The sequence below is a fragment of the Populus trichocarpa genome, chromosome 17 (genome assembly GCF_000002775.5).
Source record: "Populus trichocarpa isolate Nisqually-1 chromosome 17, P.trichocarpa_v4.1, whole genome shotgun sequence".
NCBI classification, from domain to species: Eukaryota; Viridiplantae; Streptophyta; class Magnoliopsida; order Malpighiales; family Salicaceae; genus Populus; species Populus trichocarpa.
In genome coordinates, this window is record NC_037301.2 from 43,214 (window position 1) to 70,051 (window position 26,838).

At 33.9% G+C, this 26,838-nt stretch overlaps 2 protein-coding genes and 1 pseudogene across 7 annotated transcripts; 2 read left to right on the forward strand and 1 right to left on the reverse strand.

Moving 5' to 3' along the window:
- Positions 1-478: 478 nt before the first annotated feature.
- Positions 479-20,659, forward strand: LOC18106378 (MLO-like protein 1; annotated as a pseudogene).
- Positions 539-7,092, forward strand: LOC18106379 (MLO-like protein 1). Of its 3 annotated transcripts, none has more exons than XM_006372251.3 (14): positions 539-711; positions 915-972; positions 1,075-1,295; positions 2,343-2,459; positions 2,574-2,634; positions 2,812-2,906; positions 3,316-3,390; positions 3,457-3,545; positions 3,745-3,794; positions 5,825-5,865; positions 5,971-6,180; positions 6,271-6,338; positions 6,436-6,496; positions 6,613-7,092. In XM_006372251.3, exons 1-14 carry the CDS (start codon positions 595-597, stop codon positions 6,847-6,849), a joined length of 1,500 nt encoding a protein of 499 aa, XP_006372313.3. In that variant the 5' UTR covers positions 539-594; the 3' UTR covers positions 6,850-7,092. The 3 variants fall into 3 exon arrangements, with proteins under 3 accessions (XP_006372313.3, XP_052304488.1, XP_052304487.1); XM_052448528.1 differs by having other exon boundaries at positions 6,436-6,524; positions 6,566-6,637; XM_052448527.1 differs by having other exon boundaries at positions 3,316-3,545.
- Positions 7,815-25,420, reverse strand: LOC7484597 (pentatricopeptide repeat-containing protein At4g21065). Of its 4 annotated transcripts, XM_052448526.1 has the most exons (5): positions 23,018-25,420; positions 22,847-22,935; positions 22,420-22,515; positions 22,037-22,266; positions 7,815-7,940 (listed from the first exon to the last, which is right to left on the reverse strand). In XM_052448526.1, the coding sequence occupies exon 1, from the start codon at positions 25,403-25,405 to the stop codon at positions 23,507-23,509; it is 1,899 nt and encodes a 632-aa protein (XP_052304486.1). In that variant the 5' UTR covers positions 25,406-25,420; the 3' UTR covers positions 7,815-7,940; positions 22,037-22,266; positions 22,420-22,515; positions 22,847-22,935; positions 23,018-23,506. The 4 variants fall into 4 exon arrangements, with proteins under 4 accessions (XP_052304486.1, XP_052304485.1, XP_052304484.1 ...); XM_052448525.1 differs by having other exon boundaries at positions 22,037-22,732; XM_052448524.1 differs by having other exon boundaries at positions 22,420-22,935.
- Positions 25,421-26,838: the final 1,418 nt, after the last annotated feature.

Here is a 26,838-nt window from a genome sequence, read left to right on the forward strand (position 1 = left end):
TAGTCCTAAAGTTAGGCAGGTCGTTAACCATCCATTTACGTGGGTGTTGTTTGGTATTGTAATGCATTTTTTTTTATTTAAAAATATATTAAAATATTTTTTTATTTTTTTTAAATCATTACATAAAAAACACTAACAAATATATTAATTTAATTTATTTTTTTTGAAAAAAACAACAACAACTTAAATCAGCTCCCAAACAGGGTATTAAATTGTTTTAAAAAAATCATTTTAACTGCAACTATAATTTAAAACTTGGCTGTTGGCAGTGGCACACCGCGTGATATTCAGGTAAAACAGAGGAAGCCAGGAATCACGCGGCACGGCCCCTTTGGACCCCCTAACACTGTCCCTACTGCACTGGTAGTGAACTTATTTTATTATCTTTAGAAAAATAAAATAAAATTTTGTTTCCTTAAATCAATCCCGCCTGCAGACCTTCTTTCTCGTTGTTGTGTGTACACTATATATATATATATCCAAGCTAGCCATTACAATAGAGAGAGAGAGAGAGAGAGAGGCAAGATTCGAATACTATTACAGGCTCAGCGGCGGCAAGAGGAGAGGAGGAAGAGAATAATATCGAAAAAACTTATGGCAGAAGGAGGGACTACCTTAGAGTATACTCCCACATGGGTTGTGGCGGTGGTTTGCTCTGTTATCGTTCTTATTTCTCTTATTGTTGAAAGAACCCTCCACTACCTTGGCAAGGTCACCCATCATCTACACTCTCTCCCTCCCATATACAACTATTTATGTTATGTTGTATGATCAGTGATCAATTTATTTAATCGCCATGAATTGTTCATCTTTCTTGCTGCATATACATGGAAGAGAATTAATACTCATGTGCGCTAGTACTGATCCTCCTGATAAATATATTCAATAACGTTTCTATCCCTGGCTGTCTCCAGTTGTTGAAGAGGAAACACCAGAAACCGCTCTTTGAAGCCTTACAGAAAATCAAAGAAGGTAAAATAATAATATTCATATGATTCCTATATATATATATGGTGGGCGCGCGCACGCAGATTGATGTGTAGAATCTTGATTTTGATGGTGGTGGTGGTGCAGAGTTGATGCTTTTGGGGTTCATATCACTGCTACTGACAGTGTTCCAGGGAAGAATTAACACTATCTGCATTTCTAAAGATTTGTCAAAAAAAATGCTGCCCTGCAAGGACGAAAGCAAAGAAACCACTACTGCCCATTTTCAGACTTTCTTTTCCTTCGTTCCTGGTGGGATTTCCCGTCGCCTTTTGGCCGAGGCCTCCTCTGCTAATTCTTGTTCCGAGGTAACCAATAACTCCTTCTATATGTTCTTATTTTTTTCATCACTGGTAGTGAGCATCAAGTATACAGTTATCAAAAGTAGTAATCATAAGTAATATTAATTTGGGTGGAGTGGTTGGCAAGGCATCATGGATATGATTCCGCATGCACCAACCACGTTTCCTTTTTCTCTTTTCTTCGAATAAAAAAAGACCTCTAATTATATTATCGTGTTGTGGGGGACATGAGACAGACTTGGATAGCTCTACAATAATATAATATAATCAGGTTGAGATATAGATAATTACACGTAAAACTGAAAACTTACTTTTGATTATCAGTAATATATTAGAGTTCTTGCAGCTCGGGAGACGCTCAGACCTCAACTGAAGTCTGAAGATGTTCGATGCTTAATCTGGATTATAATATTTGGCTTTACTTTTTCTAGTCAATGGAAGAAAAGAGAGTTTTCGGGAAGATGTAATGACCTGTTTGGCACCCTTGTTTGTAACTATTGTAACCTCTTTTTCCATAGAGACTCTAGTTCCTGTTCATTCAATTATGATTAGCCTTGCAAAATTGGAGTAATTAGGCCTAGCTACTATACTTGCTTCTTCTAAAACCTTCAATTGCTTGTATCTGTTCGACAGAATTTCATTAGCCATGACATCTCTGTAGTGAGAAGAAATAGTTTGTTAGTTTAGTTTCAAAATCATGCTCTCACAAATATTCAGGATTACTCATTGCTCACTGTCCCTTAATTAATGGTGTTTGACAGTTGAAACCACATGCAGTTTTAGATGCCTTGCTTAAGCATATATAATATGAACATCGCTTGTAGTATAGACTGTGCTTTGTCCTTTGAAGTATGGATTTAAGCAAGCAGCATTTCTTTTTTGGATAAATAATTAATAGCTTCAATAAAAACAAAGTTTGAAACACATTTGACAGGACTATGTGAATTCATGTGTCTTGTAAGAAAGAATTTGTGACCTTGCCATGTGATCTAATGGAAAATTCATATTTATAAGTGCGTGCCTAACATCTTTCCTTTTTTCATCACGTTGCAGGGAAAGGTTCCAATGTTATCTACAACCGCACTGCATCATCTTCATATATTTATCTTCGTGCTAGCTTGTGTGCATGTGGTATTCTGTGTTCTAACCATTCTTTTTGGAAGCGCTCGGGTAACTTCCACATATTCATTTGCCTTTTTTCCCTCAAACTTTTTGTCTAGATTTTGCATTATTTTCTGATCCCTCGTATTGAATGCTGTTTGTTAAATGTCTTCGCTGGTGCAGATAAGGCAGTGGAAACTTTGGGAGGATTCTATCTCAAAAAAGGAACAAGATCCGGAAGAAGGTAATGCTTGTTAATAGCTTTAGTTTGCTTGTCCTTTTACATGCTTGTTCTCCTGAGAATTTTATCATAGTTATACTGATTTAACTTCAGAATTAACTGATGTCATTCCTATACTTTCTTCAATAGCCAACTCCTCCTTTTGTTGATTTTCTTCTTACTTGTGCTAATATATTGCAGCTCAAGGTCCAAAGTTTACTCATGTTAAAGACCATGATTTTATCAAGTCACGATATCTGGGTTTTGGAAAGAATTCCTACATCCTGGGTTGGGTGGTAAGTCCTTCCACAAGTTCAGATACTAAAACTAACAGAAATTACAAACACTTTGAACTGTTCTACATTAATATTTTGATAAGAAAAAATTGCTTTACCTTAATATTTTGAATTGAAATGTGTCCTGTCTGAGGATGAGTTTCTGACTCCAAGAAAACACTCCCCTGTGAGTTTTTCACTTCAAAAGTGTCTGAAAAATATGAATTAGAAAATTTATCATAGCAAGAGCTCTTAGCTGCAAAAGTGTGCCCTCTATGCGTGCAGAATTAATGGCAGTCTTGTAGTAAACATTAGTCAGCTGGGGTTAATAAAATTAAATAATCATGTGTTATGAATTTATGATATGTGTGGCTTTCTTCATATCAGAAGAGTACGTCTCGGAAATTACTCATCCTACTTTATTTTTCAGCATTCATTTTTCAAGCAGTTCTATGCATCTGTAACAAGATCCGATTACACCACGTTGCGACTGGGCTTCATTATGGTGAGTTTAGGACTCTATTCATGCAAATTTCTCTGTTTCTTTCCATTTCTAACATTTTTTCTACAGACTCATTGCAGGGGAAACCCGAAGTTTGATTTTCACAAATACATGATGCGAGTCCTCGAAGCTGACTTTAAGAAAGTTGTTGGAATAAGGTTTGTAATTTGCACATTAATATAATCTTAATTTATGCAATGTAAACTATTTTATCATGGAGAATTACATTACATTCATGCAATTTGAAACTGCTAGTGTTGCATGTTCGGCTTTTTCAAAGAGCATATCATCATTTCATTAAGTAGTAGTTCTTCTGCGCAAAGTGAATGCACTAAATTCTGGTTTCATGGCATGCAGTTGGTATCTTTGGCTATTTGTGGTTATCTTCTTGTGTCTGAACGTTTCTGGTAAGCTAGTTAATTTTGTTTATCAATAACTAGAGCATCATTTTGCATCTCTAATTATATTGAAATCCGTTCTTTTAGTAGCGGAGCACGCCATTTTTTTTAATGCAGCACAACAGTACTGTGGAATTTGGCTGTTAGGATAATTGCAATGAATTGTGCTATTTAGTGTGTATTTGATATTTCTTTTATGGTTGTAGTTGAGGTTTGAAAAGATGAAGATTTCAAAATATAATTATAGCATTAACATGCAAAATTATGGTGCATATTAATTAACCAAATATTTTCAAATTTATAATTGAAGAGTAAAACGCAGGCAGCACCGCGTCACATAAACAAACAAACGGGCATTAAAATTAGAATGGAGAAAACCAAGTCCCAAAAAGTTTTGATTTCTAAAACTTAAGATGTGTTAATGATAAGCCAAATTCTTTTTTTTTTTCTTATCAAAGAACCAACTTAATCCAATAACTTAAACTATTAGATGAGGTCCCAGAATATAATTTATATTATTCTCTAACCAGTGGCGAAGCCAGAAATTTTTAAATGAGGGTGCAAATTACTAACAAATATTTGATATTATATATATATATATATATATATATATATATATATATATATATATATATATTAATTTGAAATACATGTACCAACTCAAGTCAAGCAAAATTAATTTAAGAATACTTTTAAAATAAAAAAAAAATATATTATAATTATTTTCTTCGAGATTTTATATTTTAAAACTGCTTCATAATAATTTTATTTTTAATTTCATTAAAAATATATTTCTCAATATATACTACAAACTTTCATTTATCTATTTCTAAATCTTCCAAAGACTAGGAAAGTTGTTGACAACAATTCTATGCTTACATATGGTACATAACATCTAAAATCATAGCTTAAAAGAATTGTCACAAATTGATGTTGTTCTTACTGACTTATTGTTTTGTACAAGTAGATTAAATATAATTATTAAATGTTTTTTTTTAATTTATCTATTATATCCCTAATTTTTTTAGTTGTCTTGTACTTCATTTTTAATCATTATTAAATTCATTATCATCATTTTTCATATGAAATTCATAACAAAACTTATCAATTCATCAAAACTCATTTCAATTAATATCCATTAGCATATAATATTACCCATACACATATTAATTCAACAAACCCATAAATTATTATAAACCCTAACATTTTTAATAACTAATTTTTGGAGATGTAGACCTAGTATTTTTGGAGCTTCCATATCTGGTTGACCTATCAGGAAGAGATGAAGTGAAATTCAAAAAAAAATTTAGTTAAAAATTAATTTTTTTTAGTATGTTTTAGATTGTTTTGATGCGCTGATCTCAAAAATAATTTTTTAAAAATAAAAAAAATCATTTAATGCATTTCGGTACAAAAAACACTTTGAAAAGCAATCACAACCACACTCTTATACAAGTAAAGTCTCTAACAGCACAAGTATAAAAAATATAACAGCTGGGCAAGCCAACTCTTTTCTCAAACCCATCAGCTGCCTCATTCTATATATATATATATATATATATATATATATATATAGAATTCTCTTTATTAAAAACAAATAAGAAAAAGGAATCGGGGGAAAGGGGGGGCAATTGCCCCCTCTTGCCCCTACGTGGCTCCGCCACTGTCTCTAACACATCCCCTCAAATGAAAGCTCTTTGAGCTTGAAACTTGCACAGGCTCACATTATCTTGTGCTTAATTTTTATCATATAAATAGAGATGGTGGAATTCGAACTCGTGACCGCTTAGTCATCAAAACTCCAATACCATATCAAAGAACCAACTCAACTCAATAACTTAAGTTATTAGATGAAATCCCAGGATATAATTTATATTATTCTCTAGCATTTTTTATTTTTAAAGACCGCCTATAAGTTTTGCTGATAATAATATATATATTAAGCCGATGCCATATTCTCTGTTTCCATTCTTACCTGCTGTATGAAATCATTACGTCACACAGAAGGTTGTGTTAAATCCAATATTTTTGGTATGCAGGTTGGCATGCATATTTCTGGATTGCATTCATACCCTTCATTGTAAGCTGCCCAATCCTATATTTTTTGCTTTTATTATGCATGAAATTGAAGTTGATAGAGAGTTTAATTTAATTTATTTTTATTATGATGGTGCTCTTTTTGCAGCTTCTGCTAGCCGTGGGTACGAAGTTGGAGCATGTGATTATCCAATTGGCCCACGAGGTTGCTGAGAAACATGTAGCAGTTCAAGGGGATTTGGTTGTTCGACCTTCAGATGATCACTTCTGGTTCAACAAGCCTAAAATTGTTCTCCTTTTGATTCACATCATTTTATTCCAAAACTCTTTCGAACTGGCATTTTTCTTCTGGATATGGGTAAAGACACAGCACCAGTGCACTGCACTTCCAAACAACATTCAGCAAATTACTACATGAATATATGACATTTTTCACTGACTATTACAGGTGCAGTATGGTTTTGACTCCTGCATAATGGGACAAGTTGGTTATATTATTCCAAGACTTGTTATAGGGTAAATTCACATCCATGTCTATTGCGTTTTCTACCATATATATCGATGCACAAGTCCTAATTATATGCTCTGTTTCAATGCCAATTCCATCTTTTAGGGCATTCGTTCAGTTCCTCTGCAGTTACAGTACCCTGCCACTCTATGCCATTGTGACACAGGTAAGCTAGATTTTTCTCAACAGAAGCTGTTGTGGTGCCTATCTGTCTCGAGTAAACATAATCCAGGACGTGTGACACAGAAAGTGTAATTCTATTTGTTTTTTTTTATAATGCAGATGGGAAGTTCATTTAAGAGGGAAATATTTGAAGAGCATATTCAAGAAGGGCTTGTGGGTTGGGCTAAGCAAGCAAAGAAGAAGGCAGGGTTGAGAAGGACTGCCAATGAGTCTAGCCATAATCAAGTAGGTCCCAAAGAGGAGTCTCCTCTGATTCAGATGGCAAAGGCTGGATCTAGGGAAACTGCAGTGGAAGAGAACAAATCAGGAGAGATTGTACATGGAACTGCCTCCTAAGGAACTACCATGGGAGTCACTCAAGAATCAATGTGCTTGCCAGCTCTCTACTATATAGGAGTACATACGTTGATAGAGTTGATGCATACAGCTTGAGTGACGTGAGGAAATTTTAAGATTTTAAAATTGAAATTTTAATAAGAGATGAAGATGTAGTTTAAGAAATCAATCATAACTTCTTTTAATCTGATTGTATTAAATTGGAATTTTAATAAAAAATTCTAAAGATTTTATTTTAGATAATGATTTGAAATTTTAAGATCGGAAAGTCATTTAAATAAAGTTTAAAAATTATTGTTCGAGATTGTTTTTATTTTTCTTGTTGTATTTAGATTTTTTTTATTTAAATTAAAACTTTAAGTTAATAAGTATTTTATTATTTAAAAATCATAATACTAGATGAATTCTATTAATTAGATAAGTTTTAATTATGAATATTTTTTATAAATAATTTTAGTTTTAAGTTTTAACTAAGAATCCAGGTTTTAAAGCTAATATAAATAGAAGTTTTTAGTTTATTTTTTAAAAAAGAAGTTATTATTAAGACTTAATAAAACACTAGGTTTTTCTAAAAGTTTCTCTACTGGTTGTAATAGATTTCGTACCTGGAGCTTGGTTTTACCAACCAAAATATACAATCAAGTTCCAAATGAATTGACGCTGAAGCATATTTAACATGTATTTGTTTTTTCACACATGGAAGTTTCAAGACACAGAGATGCTGAAGCATCTCTTCTCTTACCTTGGCTTGGCTTGGCTTCCACAGCCCAGTCTCAGGTCCATCATAATGAAAAGACAAACAAGCAAGTACGACATAATTTTTTATTATTATTATTATTAATGTAGTTGTCCGGATTAGCTTGTGTGTACATGTCCTAAAATTAAAAATACTTAAAATCACAGGAAAAACAAATTTATTAATTTTAAATTTTTATTACTTGACCATCTATTATATAATTAAAAAAACATAACATCTTAATATTACATGAGCTAGACAAAAGCATTAATGATCCAAAAGATCAAGTTCAGTTGGGACTTTACATTAGAGAACATAGTCTGCTGCAACTGCTTCCTCTTCTCATAACGGACACCTCTTCTCCCACCGTCAATTCTACTACAAGATAAATTAAAAAAATAAACCTATAATATCCAACACTTATGGTATTGAAAAATCACGATTACACTTATCTTAACTAATTTCACAGATTCAAAAGTTAATAACCATGTAAGTCTCTAATGTCTATAAGATTTCTGAGGTTTGTTGAACTCAAACTGGTGATATTTGAAAAGCAAATCCAAAACCTGACTAGTTAAGCTATACTATTGAGATTATTGAGATTAAAGAGTACATAATATCTTAATATTACATGAGCTAGACAAAAGCATTAATGATCCAAAAGATCAAGTTCAGTTGGGACTTTACATTAGAGAACATGGTCTGTTGCAACTGCTTCCTCTTCTCATAAGGACACTTCTTCTCCCACCATCAATTCCACTACAAGATAAATTCAAAAAAAAACCTATAATATCCAACACCCAAGGTACTGAAGAAGGGCTAAAAATCACGATTACACTCTCAGCTCTCTCTCTACTTCTCATATACGCTGCTCCATTATGATTCCGCTCAGGGCTTCCCCTTCATTTATACCCACGTGGCTCCGCCACTGCTTGGACTTTGCAGCTCTAAAAACTCTTTCTGCCAAGCCCAAGTAGCCTCATTGCCAAAACAATATCATCCTCTATATCAACCTCGTAAATATCAGATTCTTTGTCAATCCGTATTTAAATATCAAATGCCTGTAAGATTTTAGAGAAGCACATGCTTGACTGCTGTAAACTATAATCTATACTTGAAGATGACAATACAAATTTGGAATCCGCAGGGTCTATCACAACAGCATGTCAAGAGCAATGCAAAAATCCGGCTAATTAAGAATTCTTTTCCACGATATATCCTGTTTTTACACTTACACTAGAATTAGTCTCCGTGTCTCCACCATGTAGGAACTTAGCAAAACTGAGAGCCCAGATTTCAATTTTGATAATATATATATGGAATCATCATTTAAAGCAATCATTTCATTTTTAATTGTTAAAATCAAATTAAAAAAAAACAAATTAAAATTCACTCCCAAAAACCCTTTTAGTTTCCAAACTCTGAGCCTTAAATATAGTTTTTAAAAAACATAAATAAGTAAACCGTAAACCCGATGCAACAACACATAAAACTTAAAAAGGATACGAAATTCATTAGTCAGGTTCCATCCATTAGACCAGGTCTGTCTAATGTAATCACTGATAAACTATTGAAGTATTCCAAGTTGTCTCCTCTGTCTTAGGATCGTTTCTAGTTACGTTGAATAATTCCTCCTGTACTTGAGGAACAAGTTTCTATCTTTCTGTTAGAATCAGCTAACCACGATATTACATGCAAAAATATCGTGAGTTTGTTATTTCCTTTTATCTCAGTATAAGGCTATTTATTAGCCATTGGCAGCAGCTTAATAAAGTGTGTTTTTCATCTATCCCTTTTGATTTCTAACAATCACAACTCTCATTTTAAAATGAATGGAATCTTGGTAGATACCACAAATCTACGTGTTAAATTCATTGAAAAAACAATAAAAAATGAACCTGTCTATACGTACCTTCTTGGTAAGAGTTGATTGGGTTATTACCTCAGATGATCAAATTAGTTTTTATGATCAGGGTTTTAGGGTTTAGAATTGACTTTTTCCTCGATGTTTATCAGAAGAAAAATGATATAGTGGAGATAGAGATGATCCAGAAGGCATGCAGCTGGTTGGGTTCTGACACAGTCAAGCAATAATAAAAACCGATGAAAATGATGAGGGCAGCAAATGATGGATTGATCATTAGTTGGGAACTCAGCATGTGAAAGAGAGATACCTCCATGGATATTACTGGACCACAACAGTGTTCTGATAAGTCATCGGGCCGGGGAGCAAGCATCCATCAATATACACGTGTACGTACGTGTGATGAATTAATCAACTAAAAATATATGAACTGATCAGAGCACTTTCGATATCTGGACCTTCCCTCCCTCCCTAAATTATTTCGAGTTGCTGCGTTCTCTCCCATCCATCAACGTGAAATTAAAAGCAGCTAGCATGACAAGTACTGTAATATATATCTAAATTGTTTTAAACATTTTATTTTTTTATATAAAAAGAAAATGTTTAAACTTCGATCATGATCATGGTATAGATACAATTAATGAAGTTTACCTATGATACTATGAAATTATAATATATACTAAAAAGGATCAGTGTTTTACTGTGGACTGCATAGTGCAGTCCACAGTAAAACACTGATGCTTTAGGTTTTTTTTTTTAAGTTATCTTATTTTTTTTAGCTGTTTTTTTTATGCCTTTCGGGATTATTTTTTTTTGCTTCTTTCTTTGTTTTCTTTCTTTAAACAAATTTTTTTTGTTTAATTTAGTTTATTAATGTTAAATTTTTTTTATTTAGTTATCAGACTTTCATGACATGTTTTTCAGATTTAACAGGTTAACCTAGAAATTTTTTTTTTTGCTTCTTAATTAATTTTTTTCGTTTAGTTTAGTTTGTTAATGTAATTTTTTTTCTATTTAGTTATCAGACTTTCATGACACATATCCCGAGTTTCACGGGTTAACCTGGTTTCACGGGTGAACCCAATTAATTATGGGTTGACCCGTCAATTTTTTTATGTTTTTTTATTTTCATAAATTTTTTTTGTTTAATTTAGTTTTTTAATGTTAATTTTTTTTATTTAGTTATCAGACTTTCATGACATGTTTTTCGGATTTAACAGGTTAACCTAGAAATTTTTTTTTTTGCTTCTTAATTAATTTTTTTCGTTTAGTTTAGTTTGTTAATGTAATTTTTTTTCTATTTAGTTATCAGACTTTCATGACACATATCCCGAGTTTCACGGGTTAACCTGGTTTCACGGGTGAACCCAATTAATTATGGGTTGACCCGTCAATTTTTTTATGTTTTTTTATTTTCATAAATTTTTTTTGTTTAATTTAGTTTATTAATGTTAATTTTTTTTATTTAGTTATCAGACTTTCATGACATGTTTTTCGGATTTAACAGGTTAACCTAGAAATTTTTTTTTTTGCTTCTTAATTAATTTTTTTCGTTTAGTTTAGTTTGTTAATGTAATTTTTTTTCTATTTAGTTATCAGACTTTCATGACACATATCCCGAGTTTCACGGGTTAACCTGGTTTCACGGGTGAACCCAATTAATTATGGGTTGACCCGTCAATTTTTTTATGTTTTTTTATTTTCATAAATTTTTTTTGTTTAATTTAGTTTTTTAATGTTAATTTTTTTTATTTAGTTATCAGACTTTCATGACATGTTTTTCGGATTTAACAGGTTAACCTAGAATTTTTTTTTTTTGCTTCTTAATTAATTTTTTTCGTTTAGTTTAGTTTGTTAATGTAATTTTTTTTCTATTTAGTTATCAGACTTTCATGACACATATCCCGAGTTTCACGGGTTAACCTGGTTTCACGGGTGAACCCAATTAATTATGGGTTGACCCGTCAATTTTTTTATGTTTTTTTATTTTCATAAATTTTTTTTGTTTAATTTAGTTTTTTAATGTTAATTTTTTTTATTTAGTTATCAGACTTTCATGACACAGATCCTGGGTTTAACGGGTTAACATGGTTTAGACGAGTTAACCCAGATTTTTTTTTTCTTTTTAATTAATTTTTTTTTTGTTTAGTTCAGTTTTTTAATTTTCATTTTTTTTTATTTAGTTACCAGACATTCATGACACGGATCCCGGGTTTAATGAGTTAACCTAATTTGACGAGTTAACCTGTAATTTGTTTTTTTCTTTTTTTTTCTTTTAGTTTAGTTTGTTAATGCTAAATTTCTTTCTATTTAGTTTTTTTTTCTTCTTAGAGGTTTTTTTTCTTTTATTTTTTATTTTTAATTAATTTTATTTAATTAATTTAGTTTATTAATATTAAATTTTTTTCTAAGTAGTTCTCGGCTGATGCCTTTAGTTTTTCTTTTTGTTTTTTTGTTGTTTTTATGCCTTTGACTGTGGACTGCACAGTGCTGTCCATAGTGAAAAGACTGATGCCTTTTGTTTTTTTTTCTTTTTAATTAATTTTTTTTGTTTAATTTAAATTGTTAATGTTAAATTCTTTTCTATTTAGTTATCAAACTTTCATGACACGAATTCCGTATTTAACAGGCTAACCTAGTTTGACGAGTTAGCCCAGTTAATTCTAGGTTAACCCATTAATTTATTTTTTCCTTTTTAATTATCAAACTTTCACGATGCGAATTCAATTTATGACAGGTTAACCTGGTTTGAAAGGTTAACCCAGTTAATTCATATTTTTTTTCCTTTTTCTTCATTAATTTTTTTCTTCATGTTGGTTTTTTTTCTTTTTAACTAATCTATTTAATTATCACACATTTATGACATGACCTTACAGCCAGACCCACGTCCAATGCTATTGGATAGGTATTGCAGTCCAGACACTTTTATGCTAAGGGTTAACTCAAGTTTAATGTTATTATTAATATTATAAATATTACTCTTGGGTCAGGTGTTGCAACCAAACCTAAGACTCTTGGATATAACTTTGCAGAAAAACCTAACACTTTTAGATCTTGGCTTTTTTCGAAATGCAAAAAATAATTGACATGCGGCATCGCGCAGGGCATGTAACTAGTATATACTATTTCTTGTCAAATATTGTGTGATGATGCAGGGTATATTCCTAGATTTATTATTTTTAAAATGATCTGTTACGATCCGATTCCCGGATCCATAACCTGTACATAAGCAAGGTTCCCCTCCAAGGTTCCATATCTATACGAACCCAAACTTACATACAAACTTATCCTAACTCAATCAGAGTTCAGCGCAGTATTAATAACAAACTAAACCTCATAATATAATTTGATTGTCTTAATACAAGAGTAAATACAAATTTCATAGTTATGGAGCACTTACTAAACATAAAAGAAAAATACTAATTTCAACCAAAAGGCAGGTTCAGAAGATTCAACAAAAATAATCCGCTAACAAGCTATAAGCCTGAAAAGATAAATAATGAGAGAGTGAGTTCAACAACTCAATTAGTAGATAACGTTCAATATACACACACGAGGTAATACAACAATGAGAATATACACACACACACACACACACACACACACACAATTATAGCTCTATGTTCTTATAGGAAGGTTTCTCAAATAGGCTATAACAAGAATATCATATGGTAAAACTCGTTAGAAAATCAAAACGCAATGACCATGAGGCTCCGTACTGTGGGATGATCAGTCCACACAGGTTGGTGACTCCCCCGACCAACTAGGGTTCAAATACGATGTGTACAAAGACTAACACTACCCTGTTAGCATGGGTATTCTGACTGCATACCATAGGTTCATAATCATAATCAAACAGACATATTCATATCTCAAGGCTCAACTCATGACATTAATCAAATGAGGAGTTATCAATTCAGAAGTCAATTCAAAATATATATACTGGTTCATATCAATAATTTGGATTCAACAATTGATCATGCTTTATCATAACAAAGATAATAATCAACATGTATATTATCAAGAAGTATGATCCAATTCACATTAACAAATCAAATATGTATAATATTTCTCATGCATATGGAAAATTATCCACTCACCTGACTCAAAAGCAAACAGAAGTCAAAAGCAGATACCAAAAAAAATCATACTGACCTCCCGCTGGTAGAATATCAGGATTATCTGAATACAAAGGAGACATATTCAAGAACGACTCGAAAGAACATATAACCTATTTAATATAGCTAACTAAGAGTGTATACCATAACCCTATATGTTTTTAAACTAAATTAGTTATTTTCCCAAAAATCCAAAATTAAACGGTTTTCAAGAAATCTAATCCATAATAAAATTGGTAATAATTCACTAAATAACCCTCAATTATTCATCAAACCAAACTGCAAAAGCTAATATTACAGCTAGGGACAAATTTGAAATTTATCATATTTTTTAAGGGTCAAATTGTAACTTTTGTCAAATTGAAGGGCCAAACTAAAAATATTATAAATCCATGACTATACTGAAATTATGACCATAATTAATCCTCATTTCTGTTCAGAATATCTCATTATGCTCCAGGGACCATCCTGGAATTTTTTTCCAAATTTTTAGGGTCAAATTGTAATTTTTTTCAAATTGAAGGACCAAATTGAAAGTGTTAAAATTTCATAACTATACAGGAATTCTGCCCATAATTCATCTTTTATTCTGTTCAGAATCTCGGAATATACTCGAGGGACCAATCTGTAATTTTCCAAAGTTTGGAGACTAAACTGTAATTTTCACAAATTGAGGGACCAAACCGAAATTTTGTCATCTTCAACCTCCAACCCAGAATTTCAACAGAAAACCTACTGTTCTTTCCATATTTCTAACTCAAAATTCACCATTTACATAAATCATAACTCAAAATTATCATCTTTACCTACAATCTTCCATAATCAACTAAATAATCAATTACCCACAACAATCAACCTTATAACATTCAAATTAATTCATCAATTAAACCCACAATAAAATCTTCAAAACCCTAACATTCATTAAAACCGAAATTTAAAGTTCAAGAAAACGTATTATACACATTTATACATTTAAAAACCTAAATCTTACCTTTAAACTTATTTTCTTCAACTCCTTTCTATTTCTCTTTCCCTCTTTTCTCTTCTTCTTCTTCTTTCTCACTTCACTCTCACGGTTTGCTCTCTAAGAACACAGCTCTCTCTCTCTCTCTCTTTTTTACTTCCTATTTATATTTATCATCTCTTTATCCAATTACTACAATACCTCTCATTTAATTATACTTTTTCTTTAAGCCTCCAAGGGCTTTGTTATCTTTTTCTATCTCTTTTAATACAAAACATCACATGATCAGTACTTATTGATCATCGATCATGAATATAGAGATTTGCTCATTCAAACGTTGTTTTTTTGTATGTACATAGATGTCAGAAAAGATAAGTAGTGAGAGTCACAGTTTTATTTTTTAAATTATTTTTTAATTGAAAATATATTAAAATAATATATTTTTTATTTTTTAAAATTTATCTTTTATATGAATTTATTTAAGAATAATATTTCCAACACGTTCAAAAGCTGCCCTTGTGTGTGTGGACGCGCAAATAAGAAAGAATAACATGCACGTATAGAATAAGTCCAATTAATGCTCCTAGCTAGCTACTCCATGGAAAGCATGTGCGTGTGCACACTGTAAAGCCCACGACGACTCCACAAGAGAATATTAATCTCCATGTGAGCTTTGTTTTCGAACTTTACGTGTAAGTTAACCCGAGCTTAAAGCCTTGTCTCGATAAAAATAGAGGGAGGGAGGGAGGGAGGGAGAATTGGCCCTACATGACTCACGTGACTCGTAAAAAACCCATTACCTAGTTAACTCGGGAAAATAGAATTCATGTAAAAGTCAACCAGTATTTGATGGCTGTCTACATCACGCGAATCCAGTCCGTGTAATAAAACGCGGTGTTTTCTGTTTTTTAAATGGGTAATAACACGGTTTCCAACTCATTGTTAGTCCTAAAGTTAGGTAGGTCGTCAAGACTTCATTGACGTGTCTATTGGTATTGCAATTTTTTTTTATTTAAAAATATTTTTTTATTATTATATTAAAAAACACTAAAAATTACATTAATTTAATATCCACCACACTTTTAAAAAAACTAAAATCAGCTCCCAAACAGGGTATTAAATTTAAAAAAAAAAATCATTTGTTGTGGCGGTGGTTTGCTCTGTTATCGTTCTTGTACGTTACAGGCTCAGCGGCAGCAAGAGGAGGCAGAGAATAATATCGAAAAAACTTATGGCAGAAGGAGGGACTACCTTAGAGTATACCCCCACATGGGTTGTGGCTGTGGTTTGCTCTGTTATCGTTCTTATTTCTCTTATTGTTGAAAGAACCCTCCACTACCTTGGCAAGGTCACCCATCATCAACACTCTCTCCCTCCCATATACAACTATATATGTTATGTTGCATGATCAGTGATCAATTCATTTAATCGCCATGAATTGTTCATCTTTCTTGCTGCATATACATGGAAGAGAATTAATACTCATGTGCGCTAGTACTGATCATCGTCCTGATAAATATATTCAATAACGTTTCTATCCCTGGCTGTCTCCAGTTGTTGAAGAGGAAACACCAGAAACCGCTCTTTGAAGCCTTACAGAAAATCAAAGAAGGTAAAATAATAATATTCATATGATTCCTATATATATATGGTGGGCGCGCGCGCGCGCAGATTGATGTGTAGAATCTTGATTTTGATGGTGGTGGTGGTGCAGAGTTGATGCTTTTGGGGTTCATATCACTGCTACTAACAGTGTTCCAGGGAAGAATTAACACTATCTGCATTTCTAAAGATTTGTCAAAAAAAATGCTGCCCTGCAAGGACGAAAGCAAAGAAACCACTACTGCCCATTTTCAGACTTTCTTTTCCTTCGTTCCTGGTGGGATTTCCCGTCGCCTTTTGGCCGAGGCCTCCTCTGCTAATTCTTGTTCCGAGGTAATCAATCACTCCTTCTATATGTTCTTATTTTTTTCATCACTGGTAGTGAGCATCAAGTATACAGTTATCAAAAGTAGTAATCATAAGTAATATTAATTTGGGTGGAGTGGTTGGCAAGGCATCATGGATATGATTCCGCATGCACCAACCACTTTTCCTTTTTCTCTTTTCTTCGAATAAAAAAAGACCTCTAATTATATTATCGTGTTGTGGGGGACATGAGACAGGACTTGGATACCTCTACAATAATATAATATAATCAGGTTGAGATATAGATAATTACACGTAAAACTGAAAACTTACTTTTGATTATCAGTAATATATTAGAGTTCTTGCAGCTCGGGAGACGCTCAGACCTCAACTGAATTAAGTCTGAAGATGTTCGATGCTTAATCTGGATTATAATATTTGGCTTTACTTTTTCTAGTCAATGGAAAAGAGAGTTTTCGGGAAGATGTAATGACCTGTTTGGCACCCTTGTTTGTAACTATTGTAACCTCTTTTTCCATAGAGACTATAGTTCCTGTTCATTCAATTATGATTAGCCTTACAAAATTGGAGTAATTAGGCCTAGCTACTATACTTGCTTCTTCTAAAACCTTCAATTGCTTGTATCTGTTCGACAGAATTTCATTAGCCATGACATCTATGTAGTGAGAAGAAATAGTTTGTTAGTTTAGTTTCAAAATCATGCTCTCACAAATATTCAGGATTACTCATTGCTCACTGTCCCTTAATTAATGGTGTTTGACAGTTGAAACCACATGCAGTTTTAGATGCCTTGCTTAAGCATATATAATATGAACATCGCTTGTAGTATAGACTGTGCTTTGTCCTTTGAAGTATGGATTTAAGCAAGCAGCATTTCTTTTTTGGATAAATAATTAATAGCTTCAATAAAAACAAAGTTTGAAACACATTTGACAGGACTATGTGAATTCATGTGTCTTGTAAGAAAGAATTTGTGACCTTTTTAAGCCATGTGATCTAATGGAAAATTCATATTTATAAGTGCGTGCCTAACATCTTTCCTTTTTCATCACGTTGCAGGGAAAGGTTCCAATGTTATCTACAACCGCACTGCATCATCTTCATATATTTATCTTCGTGCTAGCTTGTGTGCATGTGGTATTCTGTGTTCTAACCATTCTTTTTGGAAGCGCTCGGGTAACTTCCACATATTCATTTGCCTTTTTTCCCTCAAACTTTTTGTCTAGATTTTGCATTATTTTCTGATCCCTCGTATTGAATGCTGTTTGTTAAATGTCTTCGCTGGTGCAGATAAGGCAGTGGAAACTTTGGGAGGATTCTATCTCAAAAAAGGAACAAGATCCGGAAGAAGGTAATGCTTGTTAATAGCTTTAGTTTGCTTGTCCTTTTACATGCTTGTTCTCCTGAGAATTTTATCATAGTTATACTGATTTAACTTCAGAATTAACTGATGTCATTCCTATACTTTCTTCAATAGCCAACTCCTCCTTTTGTTGATTTTCTTCTTACTTGTGCTAATATATTGCAGCTCAAGGTCCAAAGTTTACTCATGTTAAAGACCATGATTTTATCAAGTCACGATATCTGGGTTTTGGAAAGAATTCCTACATCCTGGGTTGGGTGGTAAGCCCTTCCACAAGTTCAGATACTAAAACTAACAGAAATTACAAACACTTTGACCTGTTCTACATTAATATTCTGATAAGAAAAAATTGCTTTACCTTAATATTTTGAATTGAAATGTGTCCTGTCTGAGGATGAGTTTCTGACTCCAAGAAAACACTCCCCTGTGAGTTTCACTTAAAAAGTGTCTGAAAAATATGAAATAGAAAATTTATCATAGCAAGTAGCTCTTAGCTGCAAAAGTGTGCCCTCTATGCGTGCAGAATTAATGGCAGTCTTGTGCAGTAAACATTAGTCAGCTGGGGTTAATAAAATTAAATAATCATGTGCTATGAACTTATGATATGTGTGGCTTTCTTCATATCAGAAGAGTACGTCTCAGAAATTACTCATCCTACTTTATTTTTCAGCATTCATTTTTCAAGCAGTTCTATGCATCTGTAACAAGATCCGATTACACCACGTTGCGACTGGGCTTCATTATGGTGAGTTTAGGACTCTATTCATGCAAATTTCTGTGTTTCTTTCCCTTTTTAACATTTTTCTACAGACTCATTGCAGGGGAAACCCGAAGTTTGATTTTCACAAATACATGATGCGAGTCCTCGAAGCTGACTTCAAGAAAGTTGTTGGAATAAGGTTTGTAATTTTCACATTAATATAATCTTAATTTATGCAATGTAAACTATTTTATCATGGAGAATTACATTACATTCATGCAATTTGAAACTGCTAGTGTTGCATGTTCAGCTTTTTCGAAGAGCATATCATCATTTCATTAAGTAGTTCTTCTGCGCAAAGTGAATGCGCTAAATTCTGGTTTCATGGCTGCAGTTGGTATCTTTGGCTATTTGTGGTTATCTTCTTGTGTCTGAACGTTTCTGGTAAGCTAGTTAATTTTGTTTATCAATAACTAGAGCATCATTTTGCATCTCTTATATTGAAATCCGTTCTTTTAGTAGCGTAGCACGCCATTTTTTTTAATGCAGCACAACAGAGTGGAATTTGGCAGTTAGGATAATAGCGGAGCACGCCATTTTTTTTATGTATTTGATATTATAATAGCTTTTATGGTTGCCGTTTAGCATTACCACGCAAAATTGTGGTGCATGTTAAGTAACCAAACATTTTCAAATTTATAATTGAGGAACATTTAGAATTAGAATGGAGAAAACCAAAAAGTTTTGATTTCCAAAACATAAGATGTGTTAATGACAAGCCAAAACCTTTTCTTTTTCTCACTTTTAAAGCCCTATTTGTAAGTTTTGCTGATAAAAAATATTAATTAAGCCGATGCCATATTCTCTGTTTCCATCCTTTCCTGCTGTATGAAATCATTACGTAACACAGAAGGTTGTGTTAAATCCAATATTTTTGGTATGCAGGTTGGCATGCATATTTCTGGATTGCATTCATACCCTTCATTGTAAGCTGCCCAATCCTATATTTTTTGCTTTTATTATGCATGAAATTGAAGTTGATGGAGAGTTTAATTTAATTTATTTTTTTATTATGATGGTGCTCTTTTTGCAGCTTCTGCTAGCCGTGGGTACTAAGTTGGAGCATGTGATTATCCAATTGGCCCACGAGGTTGCTGAGAAACATGTCGCAGTTCAAGGGGATTTGGTTGTTCGACCTTCAGATGATCACTTCTGGTTCAACAAGCCTAAAATTGTTCTCCTTTTGATTCACATCATTTTATTCCAAAACTCTTTCGAACTGGCATTTTTCTTCTGGATATGGGTAAAGACACAGCACCAGTACACTGCACTTCCAAACAACATTCAGCAAATTACTACATGAATATATGACATTTTTCACTGATTATTACAGGTGCAGTATGGTTTTGACTCCTGCATAATGGGACAAGTTGGTTATATTATTCCAAGACTTGTTATAGGGTAAATTCACATCCATGTCTATTGCGTTTCTACCATATATATTGATGCACAAGTCCTAATTATATGCTCTGTTTCAATGCCAATTCCATCTTTTAGGGCATTCGTTCAGTTCCTCTGCAGTTACAGTACCCTGCCACTCTATGCCATTGTGACACAGGTAAGTTAGATTTTTCTCAACAGAAGCTGTTGTGGTGCCTATCTGTCTCGAGTAAACATAATCCAGGACGTGTGACACAGAAAGTGTAATTCTATTTGTTTTTTTCATAATGCAGATGGGAAGTTCATTTAAGAGGGAAATATTTGAAGAGCATATTCAAGAAGGGCTTGTGGGTTGGGCTAAGCAAGCAAAGAAGAAGGCAGGGTTGAGAAGGGATGCAAATGAGTCTAGCCATAATCAAGTAGGTCCCAAAGTGGAGTCTCCTCTGATTCAGATGGCAAAAGCTGGATCTAGGGAAACTGCAGTGGAAGAGAACAAATCAGGAGAGATTATACATGGAACTGCCTCCTAAGGAACCACCATGGGAGTCACTCAAGAATCAATGTGCTTGAGCTCTCTAATATATAGTAGTACATACGTTGATAGAGTTGATGTATACAGCTTGAGTGACGTGGGGAAATTTTAAGATTTTAAAATTGAAATTTTAATAAGAGATAAAGATGGAATTTAATAATCAATCATAACTTATTAAATTAAAATTTTAATAAAATATTTTAAGTAAAATTAAAATTTAATGATGATTTAAGATAAAAAGACTTTCAAATAAAGCTGGAAATCACTATTCAAGATTATTTTTATTTTTATTTTTCTGGTTGTATTTAGATTTTTTTAATTTAAATTAAAACTTTAAGTTAACAAGTATTTCTATTATTTAAAAATCATAATACTAGATGAATTCTATTAATTAAATAAGTTTTAATTATGAATATTTTTTTTTGTAAAGAATTTTAGTGGATCCGGAATTTAAGACTATCCGAGATTGTTTTTATTTTTCTTGTTATATTTAGATTTTAAAAAAAAAATTAAAACTTTAAATTAATAAGTATTTTATTATTTAAAAATTATAATACTAGATGAATTCTATTAATTAGATAAATTTTAATTATGAATATTTTTTTATAAATAATTTTAGTTTTAAGTTTTAACTAAGGATCCGGATTTTAAGACTAATATAAATATAAATTTCTAGTTTATTTTTTTAAAAAAAATTATTATTAAAACTTAATAAAACACTAGATTTTTAGCTGAGTTTCTCTACTGGTTGTAATAGATTTCGCACCTGGAGCTTGGTTTTACCAACCAAAATATACAATCAAGTTCCAAATTAATTGACGCTGAAGCATATTTAACATGTATTTGTTTTTTCACACATGGAAGTTTCAAGACACAGAGATGCTGAAGCATATCTTCTCTTGGCTTGGCTTGGCTTGGCTTCCACTGCCTAGTCTCAGGTCGATCATAATGAAGAGACAAAACAAGTAAGGAGGACATAACTTTTTTTTTTTTTAATATTATTATTATTATTAACGTGGATATCCGGATCAGTTTACGTGTACCTCGACTAATTTTACAGGCTCTAAAATTAATAACCATGTAAACCTTAAATGGCTATTATATTAGCAACCACAGGGCTCGAACTTGAAATCATAAGGAAAGCAAATCCGTTAATTCTAAATTTTTATCACTTGACCACCTACAGTATGGTTAGAAAGACATAACATCTTCTTTTTTTTTTGATAACCCGGAGTGTCCGGGCCAGCTTACGCGCATCACGACTAATCCCCGGACCTACTGAACACCCTGCAAGCCCAGTAGACAGGTAAGACACCGCGGGGATGACAGGCGTGCACACTAAGACTTGAATCCAGGAAACAGAAGCAGAGTAACCCTGCCAAAACCGCTGGGCCAGAAGCCTCGGTTCTAGAAAGACATAACATCTTAATATTACATTAGCTAGACAAAAGCATTAATGATCCAAAAGATCAAGTTCAGTTGGGACTTTACATTAGAGAATATAGTCTGCTGCAACTGCTTCCTCTTCTCATAACTGACACCTCTTCTCCCACCATCAATTCCACTACAAGATAAATTAAAAAAAAAAAAACCTATAATATCCAACACCTAAGGTACTGAAAAAGGGCTAAAAATCACGATTACATTCTCAGCTCTATCTCTACTTCTCATATACGCTGCTCCATTATGATTCCACTCAGGGCTTCCCCTTCATTTATTATTGCTTGCTGCAAGTAACTTGATTGACTGACACCCGCTGACTTGCGTTTTCCTAAGAAAATCGAAGATACACTCAACATTATAGTCAAAGCACGTGGGAGATGAGAATGCTTCAAGGAACGAAGTTAAGGTATCTGATATATGATTTTACAGAATCCAAACTAAATTAAATAAACCGGTAAGGTGAACTGGAGTGAAGAATTACATGGTAATCAAGGCAAATCAGTGCATTTGTGCATTTTAATGAGATACAGAAACCATCAGGAAAATCAACCACGGGGACCTTCTCATCATCATCGATCTACCAAGCACGGCAATTCAAGAAGGGAATAAATGTAGAGCACAAAAACATAACCAGAAGAATATTAGCACAGGTATTAAGTTGACACCAAATGCATCCTCTAATAATTAAATTCATTGAAATCACATTGAATAAGACCATGTTCTGCGTAACAAATGATAAAGCCAATTATCATTTCAAAACTGTTTTCAGATTTCTCAATTGCTTCACCTGGATACTGATCAAACAAAAACAATAAAAAAAAACCATTACTTGAGTACCAACAGAACAAAAATTGTTCATTTTGTAAACCTAGAAGCATTACATTTGACAAAGAAAGCGAAATACTCACAGTGGTTAACCTTGAACGGGTGATATAACCACGCACTGCCTATTACAATCCACAGCTTTGGGAACTGGAAACCTATGCTCTTTCAATGCCTACAAAACCAATAAGCAAAAGTTTCACCACGAACCACTATAGTAAATTTGAATAAAAGACAACAGTAACAGAAAAGGCAACCTTTATAGATGCGAATTCTTTCAGTGTAGCGAGTGTTGACAAGTATAGCCAATTACAACTAGGCAGGTGCCTCAAATAACCCCCCTTGGACTTTGCATCTCTAAAAACTATTTCTGCCAAGCCCAAGTAGCCCCATTGCCAAAACAGTATCATCCTCTATACCAATCTCATAAATATCAGATTCTTTGTCAATCCGTATTTAAATATCAAATGCTTGTAAGATTTTAGAGAAGCACATGCTTGACAACAGTAAACAATAATTTATACTTGAAGATGACAATATAAATTTGGAACCAGCAGGATCTATCACAACTGCATGTCAAGAGCAATGTAAAAATCCTGCTAAGAATTCTGCCAAATCCAAGGCCACCAATATCAGTGCTAGAAATGCAAAACAATTAAGTCAATAACTGCACAGATTTTTGCATTTCCTATTCAAACCTTCATATGTTTCCTTTATTGCACTAATTGATAAAACCATCCCAAACTTCACCAGTAATCCCTACAAGAACAAGAACCGTCTCTAAAATGGTGAAAGTGGCTGCAGTCCCTCACAACAATGTCTCTTTCAAAAACCTTTGATATCAGCTTAATTGCAAAATGACAATCTGCGCATACTCTTAAATTCTTAATAATCCTAATTGGGGTCCCTGGTAGTGTATTAATGAGCATAAAAGCAATTGCAATCTTCTCACTATGATAAAACAAAGCACTTTCCTTTTCTTCCTCTTCAATGTCTGCAAGCACATTTGCCGTGTGAGGCACATAGCCTGCCAATTTCAACTTCATGGCCATCTCCACTAGCATTTTATATATTGCCTCACTTTGAGGATGAGTCCTATCACCCATAACAAACTCATGGACATGATTTCCCAACTCTACAAGGCTATACCCTGGAGTTTTTCTGACTCCTTCACTAAGCATTGTCCTTCTCACCTCATGTACATCTGACCAACGCTGCTCGGATGCATACAGGTTGGAGAGTAGCACATAATCTCCGCTGTCTTTAGGCTCCAACTGCAAGAGTCGGGCTCTTGCAAATGCTCCTAAGCCTAAATGCCCATGTATTGTGCAAGCCCCTAACAAGGTCCTCCAAATAACAGCATTAGGCTGCAGTGGCATATCCTGAATATAATCATATGCTTCTTTCAACAAGCCTGCTCTACCAAGCAAATCAACCATGCAACCATAGTGCTCTATTCTAGGCACAATATCATATTGCTCCTTCATCCTTTTGAAGTATTCAAACCCCTCATTAACTATACCGCAATGACTACAAGCATATAAGACCCCAACAAAAGTGATCTCACTAGGCACCAATCCCTCTCTCTCCATATCCTTGAAATGCTCAAGAGCTTCTTTACCGAATCCATTAACAGCCAATCCAACAATCAAAGAAGTCCAAGAAACCACATTCCTCTCAATTCCCATCTCATCAAAAATCTTGCGTGCTTCACTAATGGTTCCGCACTTTGCATAAAGGTCCAGAAGGGCATTATTAACTTGCAAATTTTTGTTGAGACCAACTTTCACCATAAACGCATGAGCCCTCCCGCCCAAGGCCAACGTTGCAAGCTCAGCACAGGCAGACAGCAAACTAACCATAGTGAATCCGTCCGGCTCAACACCTTCAGAACCCATTCTCTTATAAAGTGTTAAAGCCTCATTGGGTTTCCCGTTCAGAGCAAAACCATTAATCACAGAATTCCAAGCCACAATATCCTTCTCAGGCATTAATTCAAATACTTTGTATGCACTCTCGAACTGGCCACAAGCAGCATACATGTGAAGCAAACTGTTTTGAACAAACAACAATGATTCGAACCCATTTTTTGCAACAAGGGAATGTATCTTTTCACCCACTTTAACATCGACCACCTTAGACACGGCCTTCAAAAGAAAAGGATATGTGTGTGTGTCAGGTTTCAGTTGCATGTGGTGGTACAATTCAATGGCTGATTTTGGATTTTCACTCTCAGCATAGCCTCTAATCATGGTATTCCATGTGAAAACGTTTGGGCTTTGGATTTGGGTAAAAATATTGTGTGCATAGTTCATAGGGACCGAAACGGAAACAGCAGTGTATATAAGGTGCTTGCCCATGTCTAAGTTGGTTACTGGGATGCCATGTCTGATAGAGAAGGCATGGATTTGTTTCAATTTAAACTTGGAAGTGGCACAAATTTGCAAAAGGGCAATGCATTTTCGGACAACGTAAGGTATTCGGTTATCTGGGCAGGATGGATTTGTACTCATCTTTGCATGGAAAATGTAATGACTGAAAGCATGGAAGAAGACAAAACAACAATGTTCCTCTAATTTCTGAACACTAAAAACGGATTGCAATGTCTTTTGGACTGCCTTTGAACGTGTGTTCTTAAATATCATTTGGAGTCAAAAGGCAACAAATTGATTTTTCTCTTGTTTTTTGGGTGAAATGAGTGGGGTTTTCAATGATTGTTATCGTTAGGCTTGAAAAACATACTCTAATTGATACCTTTTCAATCCATTTGTATCTTTTACAAAAATACTAACACCAATCATAAGTTGCAACAGAAAATGTATAAATTTCCCAGAACACAAAGTTCCGTAACTTAGATCGTGAAATAAGTTTAACGCAGCTTCCATGGATTTATTATTTGATTTGAGATACATGGCCATCAATGCATTACAGATGGCCACTGATTATTCCAGTCCCCTCTTTATCACCAACGCAAGAAAGGATTTCCCGAGGTTCTTATGAACTGCTTCAAAGCAAGCACTTATGAGATTAAGTGTAAGTATAGACGTCTGGCTCAAACCCAAACCCTTGCATCTCGAGAAAAAGATTAAACGCATCCTCATCTTTATCATGCACTACATAAGCTGCCAGCATGGAATTCCAGGTAACCAAATCTCGGGTGCCAACAGCACCATCAAACACCGTTTCAGCATCTTCTAATGAACCACATTCCTAGTATGCAGTGAGTGTAGCATTACATAAAGCATTATAAAATTCAAGGCCGTGTTTTATAATCTTACAGTGAAGTTGCATGGTTAACTTGTAGAACTTATCATTGTCAAGCAACGTCAAAAGTGGAGCAAATGTGCCATCTTCAACCATAACACGTTCCTTCTCCACCAATCTAATAGCCAAAATGCAGTGTCACGGTCACCCACTTGCACAAAGCCATCAAGGAGTGCATTCCACGAGATAAAATTACGCGTTGGCATGCCTCGAAACACATCATAAGCATCTTCAACTCTTTCACACTCGGCATACATGTCCAATAAAGCGCTACCCGCATAAACATTCCGTTCATAACCGATCTTAACAATCAAGGAATGCACTTTTTGACCAAGATCATATCGAGACGCACGAGCTACCCCTTTAAATATACTTACAAAGGTATAGCCATCAGCTTGAAAGCCACATCTTTTCATTGATTTTAGAAAATCCCAAGCAGCTCTCAAGTTCCCAGAATCTACATAGGCAGTGATCACGGTGTCCAAGGTAACGGTGTCTTTGTGGGGCATTTCGTCGAACAGTTTGCAAGCAGGATTTAAGTCTCCGACGACGCATTTTGAATAACGGCTGAGGATGTTGTTGGCGACGTAACCATGAGAAAAAATTCCTGGTTTGACAGCCTGGCAATGGGAAATGAAAACGCTGTGCAGAGCATGCCTTGAGCTCTCGATCACTGAAACCAATGGCCTCGTTCATTCTCTCTGTCACGGTGACAAGTTTGGCAGATGTTGGCGAAATGCAAAGCAGCAAAGGTATAGTACAGGCAAGCTGTTGTTTTAGCGCCACTACATGGGCAATGACCAAATACTAGTGA